The sequence below is a fragment of the Caloenas nicobarica genome, chromosome 5, assembly GCF_036013445.1.
Source record: "Caloenas nicobarica isolate bCalNic1 chromosome 5, bCalNic1.hap1, whole genome shotgun sequence".
Classification (NCBI taxonomy): domain Eukaryota; kingdom Metazoa; phylum Chordata; class Aves; order Columbiformes; family Columbidae; genus Caloenas; species Caloenas nicobarica.
In genome coordinates, this window is record NC_088249.1 from 4,919,702 (window position 1) to 4,930,712 (window position 11,011).

General features: G+C 53.1%; 1 protein-coding gene across 1 annotated transcript; it reads right to left on the bottom strand.

Moving 5' to 3' along the window:
* Positions 1-3,842: 3,842 nt before the first annotated feature.
* On the bottom strand, positions 3,843-5,270 carry LOC135989648 (inositol 1,4,5-trisphosphate receptor-interacting protein-like 1). The gene has a single exon (XM_065636626.1). It carries the CDS (start codon positions 5,268-5,270, stop codon positions 3,843-3,845), a length of 1,428 nt encoding a protein of 475 aa, XP_065492698.1.
* Between the last annotated feature and the right edge of the window lie 5,741 nt (positions 5,271-11,011).

Consider the following 11,011-nt stretch of genomic DNA (forward strand, 5'->3'; position numbering starts at 1 on the left):
ACTCCGCTTCTAAACAATGTATTACTTAATCTTCTGTCTACTCTTGTCATGCAGAAGGTTCTAAAACTTGAAAAATATCCCCTCGTTTTGCAGGTGGTCAGAAAGCATTTATCATGACAATTGGTTAATGATGGGTTCATCTTTTGTAACTTAATCACAGTGTACATTAATTTCACAGAATCACAGAATGTCAGAGATTGGAAGGGACCTCAAAAGATCATCCAGTCCAATCCCCCTGCCAGAGCAGGAACACCCACGTGAGGCTACACAGGAATGTGCTCAGGCGGGTTTTGAATGTCTCCGGAGAAGGTGACTCCACAACCCCTCTGGGCAGCCTGTTCCAGTGTTCTGTTACCCTTCCTGAGAAGAAGTTTCTTCTTAAAGTTAAGTGGAACCTCTTGTGTTCCAGTTTGGACCCATTACCCCTTGTCTTACCATTGGTTGTCACCGAGAAGAGCCTGGCTCCATCCTCGTGAACACCGACCCTTTATATATTTATTAACATTAATGAGGTCACCCCTCAGTCTCCTCTAAGCTAAAGACACCCAGCTCCCTCAGCCTTTCCTCATACGGGAGATGCTCCACTCCCTTAATCATCTTTGTTGCCCTACGCTGGACTCTCTCCAGCAGTTCCCTATCCTTCTTGAACTGAGGGGCCCAGAACTGGACACAATATTCCAGCTGTGGTCTCACCAGGGCAAAGTAGAGGGGCAGGAGAACCTCTCTCAAACTACTAACCACCCCGCTTCTAATCCACCCCAGGTACCATTGGCCTTTCTGGCCACAAGGGCCCAGTGCTGGCTCATGGTCATCCTGCTGTCCACCAGGACCCCCAGGTCCCTTTCTCCTACACTGCTCTCTAATAGGTTATTCCCCAGCTTATACTGGAACCTGGGGTTGTTCCTACCTAGATGCAAGACTCTGCACTTGCCCTTGTTATATTTCATTAAATTTTTCCCCGCCCAACTCTCCAGTCTGTCTAGGTCTCGCTGGATTATCAGCTTCTCTTCAGAATAAGAAAACCAGCTCAGAAGGGACCACACAGATCATCTGGTCCAACCTGGGGTTGGAAGGGACCCACGAGGACCACCTACGCCAACCCCTGACTCTGCACCGGGCAAGCTTCAAGTTAAATCACACAGTCATAGAATCATTTAAGTTGGAAAAGAGACTTAAGATCATCGAGTCTACGAGAGGCTGGAGAGCAGCCGAACAGAAAGAGATGTGGGGGTTTGGGTTGGTGGGAACCTGAAGATGAGTCACCAGCGCGTCCTGGCAGCCCAAAGGGCCAAGCCTGCCCTGGGGCACACCGAGCATGGCATTGCCAGCCGGGCGAGGGAGGAGATTGTCCCGCTGCACACTGCGCTGGTGCGGCCCCACCTGGAGCACTGCGTGCGGTTCTGGGCGCCACAGGAGAAGAAGGACATCAAACTCTTAGAGTGTGTCCAGAGGAGGGCGACCAGGATGGTGCAAGGCCTTGAGGGCAAGACTTCTTTCCGGGGAGCGGCTGAGGTCACTTGGCTTGTTCAGCCTGGAGAAGAGAAGGCTGAGGGCTGACCTCATTGCAGTCTACAGCTTCCTTGTGGCAGCTGCACATCCCCTGAGGGGATCCGGAGCCTTCAGTAGGACGCTTGATGGCTCTTCAGCACCTACTGTGCCCCTTTGTGCCCCACTGTGCCTGTGTCCACGTACACACCTCGGATGGTGCTGACAGTCACGTCCTCCCCACACCTGGGGGCAGGGTGGCTTCACCTCCCCCTGGCTGAGGGGGCAGGAGGGGTGGGACCCTCGGTCAGTTGACAGGGTCCTCAACAAAAGCACGTTCCCGGAGAAGCTGAGAAGCTTCTGGCCCATGCTGTATTGCCCACAGCCAGATCTGACCAGGCTATAAAATGGGGTCCCCATCGAAAAACCCCTTTGAGTGGCCTTCTCAGAGCAGCAGGTCTGTGAACTGGAGCCCTCCATTAGATTGTGATGCTGTCTAAGGAGACTTCCCAGTATTGAGTGCATCTCACCTCCTCACTTGGGCGAGTGGTTGTTTTTCTCTGCTGGATATACCCTTAAGTGACTCCTTACCTAACCCAGGCAAGTGAATATTTCATCTGGTAGACCTTGAGTGAGCGGCATCTAGATTTGTTTCTGGGGAGTGCATGCATGCACGCTCTGGATCCTCATTATTCTATGTAGTCACACCCCAATAATCTCCTCAGCTGATATCCGAGTCTGTGTTTTATCTTGTTGGAGTGCTAAGTAATTTGTATAAAACCTGTTTCTAATCACTTAATTTGCTATAGTTTTCTGGCTAGAATAAAGTGTGGTTTAGAACTTGTTCTCTGCCTAGACTGACTCTTGAGGTGCCTCCATGACATTCCTCAAGAGAGGCGGTGGAGGAGGAGGTATGGACCTCCTCTCTCTGGTGACCAGTGATAGGACACGAGGAAATCAAATGAAGCCGCATCAGGGGAAACTCAGATGGGACATTACAAAAAGTTCTTCCCTAAGTGAGTGGAGGGCAGCTGGAGCTGGCTCCCGAGGCAAGGGGTCAAAGCATCGAGGCTTTTGGAGTTCAAGGAGCATCTGGACGACACTCTTAAACACATGTTTTAATTTTAGGTAGTCCTACGAGGACCTGGCAGTTGGAATTGATGATCCTTATGTGTCCCTTCCAACTCGAGATATTCTATGATAATAACCAGAGGGTCATGCAAGGCCAGGATGATTCCTGGTAGCGCAAGGTGCAGGGTGGCAGAACAGTTCCTGAAAAGGCAGGTCTGCTGGCACACCAGGGAAGAGTGAATGAATTTTTTATTTTGCTATGCATGGGCATGTAGGTCTTGCTTTATCTTGTAAGCTGTCTTAGCTCAACACACATGTTTTCCCACCTTTACCCTTCAGATTCTCTCCACCGTGCCACTGGAGGAAAGGGCTTGAGCAGCTGTGTGATGCCAAGCTGCCTACTGGGATGAACCCGCAACACCTGGGAAGCCAAAGCCAAGTGAATCATGAAACCAGAGCCCACCACATCAGCTCTTCTACAAAATGCTCCCTGATTGTGCAGCAGCTCAGCAGTTTATTGCCTTTGTGTGGCAAGGTTTTGGTTGCCAGGGATTACAGGGGTGTCTTCTGTGAGAAGCTGCACCCTGTGCCAGTTTTCCCCGAGAAAGTGATGCACAGGCACTCAGAGATGCAGCATTTGTTCAAACACAACTTTTATTGGCAACTCTACACAAAGTAAAGCTCCCGGAAGGAACGGACTCTCTCAAAGTCAGGGGTGCGGTCGCTGCCCGGGTGGTAACAGAGTCCCTGTCACAAGCCTCCTCGCGATGGCCTCTTCAGCTGCATCGGGTCCCTCTCCCCAGCGTGTGCTTTTGCTGGGGAGGAAAGGTGCGGCACCAGTTCCCACTGCTGACTGATCAGCATGTTCCCCTTGTCCAGCGTGCTCGGTTCTGTGGCACCAGCTCCCCGGGGACTGTCTGGGGTGGGCACAGTGTCCCCCAGGCCCCAGAGGACACACAGAGGCACATGGAGCGGTGCCTCTCGCTTGGTCCCTGCCCCGCCAGAACTCCCAGCAAGAGTATCTGGGCCAATGAGAAATCGCCACCGTGGCCGTGAGAGTGAGAGGGGAAAGCAGGGTGAAAATCCTCTTTGTCATCACTGGCTGCTGTGCTGAGCAGACCATTGAGAGGGGAACGCTGCTATTCCTGGCAGAGGGCTGCTGCGCAGGGTGTTCCCTTTCGTTTCTGTGCCCTGCATTCTCCCCTCTGTTTTTCTTCCTGGACGACACGGTCGCCTGCCAGCAGCTGTGACCTCCACAAACACAGCTCTGTGCAGGAAGACCTCTGTCAGCGTCCGTGGAGAACCAGCATACGAATACGATGTCGCAGCTCCTCAAACTCAATCTGTGCCCTCTCATGGGCATCAGGATCCTGCACCAGGTGCTGGAAGAGGTTGAGCGGTTCAGCCATTTGCAATTCAGGGGTCAAGATGATCTCCTCAGGCACGTTGTCATTGCCAATGAAGAAGTGGTTGAGGCATCTCTTCTCCACACAGCTCTGCAGGTACCGCATTATGTCCTCCAGCCGCTCCAAGAAATGCCTCCTGTGCCATTCTGACAGGGGCATGATGTTCAGCAGGTGCATCACAACCGTCTTCAATGTATGGGTGGAAAACTCTCTGCCCAGCAGGCTGCGGGCGCAGAGCTGCAGGCATCTGAGGTGGAAGCTGTCGGGCTGTGCCTGGCTGGCAATATGCCTGAAGAACTTAATCTCTGCCACAGCGTAGCTCTCTGGCCACATCGTGCTTGGGGTGTAGGCAGCTTCTGTATACTGGCTGCTCAGGAAGATATCAGAGTTGCCTTCCTGCACTCCAAAAAGCAACTCAATTAAAACCCTTTTCTCCTGGCCTTCTGTCACGCGGAATTTGCAGGAGCGGTTGGAGGGCAGCACTATTAGGCGGTATCTGGCTGAAATAGGCAGAATCCTCCAGGAACGTCTCACAAAAATCTGGAAATAGAGAGCAGTTTTCTGCACATCTAGGTAGGAGTCAGTGCAGAGGTCCTGTAGGATGCTGGGGCCCTCATTCCTCCTCTGCTCCTCTTCGGGGTCGTGGAGGAAGCAAGGTGTCGGTCCTGCTGGCTGCTCCATCCCACAGGTACACACCAACTCCACGCGGATGCGAAAGTTCCTCGCTGGCCACAGGGGGCCCGGCTCCAGATGGAAGATGTGTCCACGGGGGGGCTTCAGGGACACAAGCAGGCGGTAGGTGATGTCTTCCTCACGGGGACTCCAACCTTCGAAGGCACTGCCCACCTCGATGGCTTTTTCCAGCACTACGAAACTAGTATTTGAGAAGAGATACTGGAAGACAAGGATGAAGATTTCCATAAGGTCTCTCACAATCTCGATATCTCTGTCCAGGTGCTGAACTGGCCACTCGATTTGCTCCTCAAAAAACCTTCCCGCGTCATCTGCATCATCATTCCCGTCTTCGTGTTCCTCCTCCTCCACGTCGCTGTCAGAGCTCTCCTCTTCGCTTTCTGGCTCACGGCTCCGTTTCCTGAGCCACCAGCAGAGCCCGAAGAGCAGGACCAGGACTCCAGCAACGGCCCAGCACTGCCAGTGCTGCAAGGCAGAGAGGAGCAGGGATACCCAGGCAAAGCTGCTCTGCTCCTGGTTCGTCTGCTCCGGGCTCCACTGCTCCTGGCTCATCTCCTCTACCTCCTGCCACAGCCAAGTCATCTCCTGGTTCAGCATCTCCGCACGCTGCTCCATGCGCTCGCGCGTCTCCTCATCCAGCTCATCGCCAACTGACTGCACGTTCAGGGTAAGAATTTGCCAAAGCACGAAGAAAATGTCCATGATAGCCATGGCCTGCAGGAGAAGGGAGAGAAGGGGCTCAGTGGGGCTGGGTGGGAGGGAGGGGGCTGGCGGCAGGGGCGCGGGGCTGGGGGCCGCAGGGAGCTGGGGCAGGTAGGAGCGGGGCCGAGGCAGCTGGGAGGCAGCAAGGGCTGCCCCAGCCCCAGCGGCGGCGGCTCCGTGCCCTGGCCAAGGTGCTCCCGCGAGCGGCCGGGCCCTCCATGCAGGGTGAGAACCCACCGCCGGGGGCCGCGTTTCTGACCCAGCTCCCGTCCAGCCCGGCCTCCCCCCGCCTGCGCACTCACCGCTGGCCCAGGCCGAACTGGGGCAGCGCTGCCGCTGGTGCCCCTTGTATACCGCCCCGCGGGGACTCATCTCTTCTGATGTCACAGGCGCCAGAGCGCGTCACAGGCACGCCCGCCGGCCAGCCCTGACCGTGCGCCCCACTCACAGCTGCCCCGGCGTCCCGGTGAAGGCTGGGCCAGAGTTCATGTTCTTCACGGGCCCTTGCGTGGCGCTTCACGTTGGGTTTGTTGTCCTCTGCCTGCCCATGGCAATCTCATAATCATAGAACATCCTGGGGTTGGAAGGTGTGCACAGGGACCATCTAGGCCAACCCCTGACTCTGCACCGGGCAAGCTTCAAGATAAATCACACAATCATAGAATCATTTAAGTTGGAAAAGACCTTTAGGTACATTGAGTCCAGCTGCAAACCTATCACTGCCAAAACCACCATTAAACTATGTCCCTAATTGCCACATCTACACATGTTTTGGGTACCTCCAGCCACAGTGCCTCAAGCAGTTCCCTGGGTATCTTCTTTGAATGCTCGTTAACCCTTTCAATGCAGAACTTTTTCCTAATACCCCACCTAAACCTCCTCTGGAGAAACTTGAGGCCATTTCCTCTCTTCCTATCACTTATTAACTGGCAAAAGAGGCCAACCCACACCTCACCACGACCTCCTTTCAGGTAGTTGTAGAGAGCAATAAGGTCTCCCCTCAGCCTCCTTTTCTCCAGGCAGAACCCCCCCAGGTCTCTCAGCCGCTCCCCACCACGCTTGTGCTCCAGACCCTCCACCATCTTCATTGCCCTTCTCTGAACTCGCTTCAGCACCTCAAGGTCTTTCCTGTAGTGAGGGGCCCAAAACTGACCCCAGGGTTCAAGGTGCAACTTCAGCAGTGCCGAGTACAGGGGGATGATTACTTCCCTCGTCCTGCTGGCCACCATATTGCTGATACAAGCCAGGACGCTGTTGGCCTTCTTGGCCACCTGGGCACACTCCTGGCTCATATTCACCTAACCGTCAATGTCCTTTTCCAGCCACTCTTTCCTGAGCCTGTAGTGTTGCATGAGGTGGTTATGACCCAAGTGCAGGACCCAAACTCGGCCTTGTTGAACCTCATACAGTTGGCCTTGGCCCATAGATCCTGCCAGTCCAGATCTCTCTTTAGAGCCTTTCTATCCTCATGCACATCAACAATCCCACCCAACTTGACGTCATCTGCAAACCTACTGACCGTGCACTCAATCCCCTCATCCAGATCATCGATAAAGATATTCAAGAGAACTGGACCCAGTACTGAGCCCTGGGGAACACCACTTGTGACGCGCTGCCAACTTAATTTAATTCCGTTCACCACAAATCTAGCTCAGGCATCTTAAGAGCATTGTCTGATTGATTCCTGAATACCAACAGGCTTCAGGCCAACACCATTTCCTGGTGGGGGTTTGTTCCAGTCCTTGATCACCCTCTCCATGAAGAACTTTTTCCTGACATCCACTCCCTAGAAGCTGCTTTGAGCCATTCCTTCATGTCCTATCAGCAGACCCCAGAGAGAATAGATCAGCACCTCCTTCTCTGCTCCCCCTCCACAGGAAGCTGCAGACAGCAATGAGGTTGTCCCTCTGTCTCCTTTGCTCTAAACTGAGCAAACACCGTGTCCTCAGCTGCACCTCATCAGGACATGCCTGCTAGTCCTTTCACCATCTTTGTTGCCCTCCTTTGCAGACCTTCTATCACTTTTATATCTTGCTTGTGTTGTGGAGCCCAAAGCTGCACACTGTACTCAAGCTGAGGCCGCACCAGGATTGAGCAGAGTGAGTCAATCGCTTCTTGCAACTGGCTAGCTATACTGTGTGTAATGCACCCCAGGAGACGGCTGGCTCTTTTGCCTTCCAGGGCAAATTATTGACTCCTCTTGAGCTTAACCGTAACCACAACCCCCAAATCCCTTTCCTAAGCCCATACACTTCTGTTTGCTGCCTAAGTTCCCAAAAGAGAGCCCTGGCCAGCCACACCAGCCTTCTGCTCCTCTTGTTTGATTTGCAACACATAGTAATTTCCCAGTCCTGTGCTCTTAAGAAGTGGCTTTTAAAAAGTCACCAACACTTAGGAACACCAATGCCCTCGAAAGCACGTGCCCAGGTGTGAGGCATGCACTTGACCCTTCCCAACCAAACCAGCAGCAGTTTGGTACACGCTCCAAAGGAGGTAGAAGCCTGAGCTGTAGCTGAGCCCAGAATCCCTTTTAGGAAATCCATAAGGAAGCAGAATGACTCACTGAACACCGATAAGCTGTGGGTGCAAGGAGGCTCTTGCAGACCTCCCCCACTCTATGCAATTTGACTACGAGCCAAGCATTTAATTCCTTCAAGATGGCAGCCTGGTTGAGCCTACTTTGACGTCTCTCTGCTATACAAGCACGGCTGTATGGTAATGGTCTTTTACTAATCACAGATCACTGGATGAGCCCAATTTAATATTTATATTAATCATTTAGCTTAAGTAAGCATGTTTGAAATAGAATCAATCACTTTGAATCAGAAGGCTGTGGGATTTTTAATACACTGTCTGTTTCACATCACTTAGTAAGCAAAATTTGTTGAAATCTTATACTACATATTGAAAATTCTGCTCATACTTATCAAACTTGTATCTACTTAATGAACACAAAGCAGCTACAAACCATCAGCACCTGCAAGATAAGGCCTGTGTCCCTGACACCCTTGGGCTGGGTGTGGAAGGGACTGGGCAGCAGGCAGCAGGTCTTGGGAGAGCTGGGCACTGCTGGCTGTCCTCGCGGTGTCTTCCAGCCATGGGAAGCATTAGGAAACTTTTCAAACTGGCCTGTGCCAGCCCAGCAGAGAGGCTAGGATGCAAAGCATAGAATTACAGGACTAATTCTTTATTCACGCGCATGAGGTATCTCACTCAAACTGGAGCACCCCGAACGTGGTTTCACATGAGCATTCAGGTGCAACATGATTTGTCCAATCTCTGCTTAACACACACATACTAGTAAGTTGCAAAGCAGCTAGAATTCTGTGCCATCACCATCCACCTGCCTCATTCTTGATCTAAACAACCCTGGAGTCGCTCTTCCTACAGTTACTTATCTATGATGCCAGATACTGGGAGGGTTTCACAGAGGTGAAAGAGGGGCCAGGATGCAGATGTGATTGTCTGGGATTAGAGAACCGAGAGCCCTGTGTAACAGGCAGGATCCAGGAGAAGGCAAGCAAGCAAAGCTGAGCCACCCACTGCCCGCATTAGAAGCAGTGCCACCAGGTGATGTCTTCCTCACGGGGAGTCCAACCTTCGAAGGCGCTGCCCACCTCGATGTCTTTTTCCAGCACTACGAAACTAGTATTTGAGAAGAAATACTGGAAGACATGAATGAAGATTTTCATAAGGGCCCTCACGGACTTGCAATCTCTGTCCAGGTGCTGAACTGGCCACTCTATGTGCTCCTCAGGAAACCTTTCTGGGTCGTTTGCATCATCGTTCTCTTCTTGGGCTTCATTTGCATCATCATTCTCTTCCTGGGCTTCATTTGCGCCATCATTCTCTACTTGGGCTTCGTTTGCATCATTATTCTGTTCTTCCTGTTCCTCCTCCTCTACGTCGCTATCGGAGCTCTCCTCTTCTCTCTCTGGCTCACGGCTCTGTTTTCTGAGCCACCAGCGGAGCCCAAAGTGCAGGACCAGGACTCCAGCAACAACCCAGCACTGCAAGTGCTGCAAGGCAGAGAGGAGCAGGGATGCCCAGGGAATGCAGCTCTGCTCCTGGTTCGTCTGCTGCTGGTACGTGTGCTCCGGGCTCTACTGCTCCTGGATCCTCTCCTCTACCTCCGGCCACTTCTCGTGGTCCAGCATCTCCGCAACCTCTTCCAGCACCTGGTGGAGGATCCTGACGCCCATGAGAACGCACTGGTTGAGTTTGAGGAGCTGCGATGTCGGCTTCATATACTGCTTCTCCGCGGACGCTGAAAGAGGTCTTCCTGCACAGAGCTGTGTTTGTGAAGGTCACAGCTGCTGACAGGTGACCATGTCTTCCAGGAAGAAAAGCAGAGGGGAGAATGCAGGGCACGGAAAGGAAAGGGAACACCCTCTGCAGCAGCCCTCTGCCAGGAATGGCAGCGTTCCCCTCTCGATGGTCTCCCCAGTGCAGCAGCCAGTTATGACAAAGAGGATTTTCACCCTGCTTTCCCCTCTCACTCTCACAGCCACAGTGGCGATTTCACATTGGCCCAGATACTCTTGCTGGGAGCTCTGGCGGGGCAGGGACCAAGCGAGAGGCACCGCTCTGTGTGCCTCTGTGTGTCCTCTGGGGTCTGGGGGACACTGTGCCCACCCCACACAGTCCCCAGGGAGCTGGTGCCACAGAACCCAGCACGCTGGACAAGGGGAACACGCTGATCAGTCGGCAGCGGGAACTGGTGCCGCACCTTTCCTCCCCAGCAACAGCACACGCTGGGGAGCGGACCCGATGCAGCTGAAGAGGCCATCGCGAGGAGGCTTGTGACAGGGACTCTGTTACCACCCGGACAGCAACTGCCCTCTCTTTTCAACACCGTCCATACTGTTCCTTCTGGGAGCTTTACCATGTGCAAAGTTGCCAATAAGAGTTGTGTTTGAATAAACGTTGTGTTGGGAGTGTTTGCGTCACTTTTGTGGGGATCGTGGGCATAGGATGCTGACTGCCCAGCTGCCACAGAGTCAGGGAGCATTTTGCAGAAGAGCTGATGTGGTGGCCTGTGGTCTCTGGTTCTGTAAATCAGGCCCGTCCTTCCATCCATGCTTCTTCATCGGGGCAATGAGAAAAACCCATCAGCCTCTGGAAGACGGTTCTTCCAGTGCAGCAGATGGAGCAGAGGATGCAGGAGCACAGTGGTGTGGCCTTGGGAGCACTGTGCTTTTCTGCCTTGCAGCAGTGGCAGGTCTAGTCCTTCTCCTGCTCTTTGGGCTCTGCTGGCGGCTATAGAAAAGGACCTGTGCATATGTCAGCATCAGTGAGGAGGAGAGATCCAGTAGAAACACAGCACAGGAGGAGGAAGAGGAGGCAGGGCTGAGAAGCAGGAGGAAGAAGCAAGTGAAGAAGATCCCTGTCATGATAGTGATTTGGGCATGGTTTTTGAAAAGCACATTCAGTATCCAGTACAGAACACGGCCAACAAGTGCCAGGTGGCAGAGGAAGTAGCGGTGACTTCCTCCATGTTTTCAGATTGCTCTTCTTCAATAGTTTCTTCCTCGTGCTGCAGCCAGTCATTGAGGCGGGCAGCGCTTTTTAAGGCTGGAATCCTTATGAAAACGATGCTGTCTACCACCTGCTTGTGCCCCTGCATCCTTGGCCATGCCTCCCACCTCGATCTG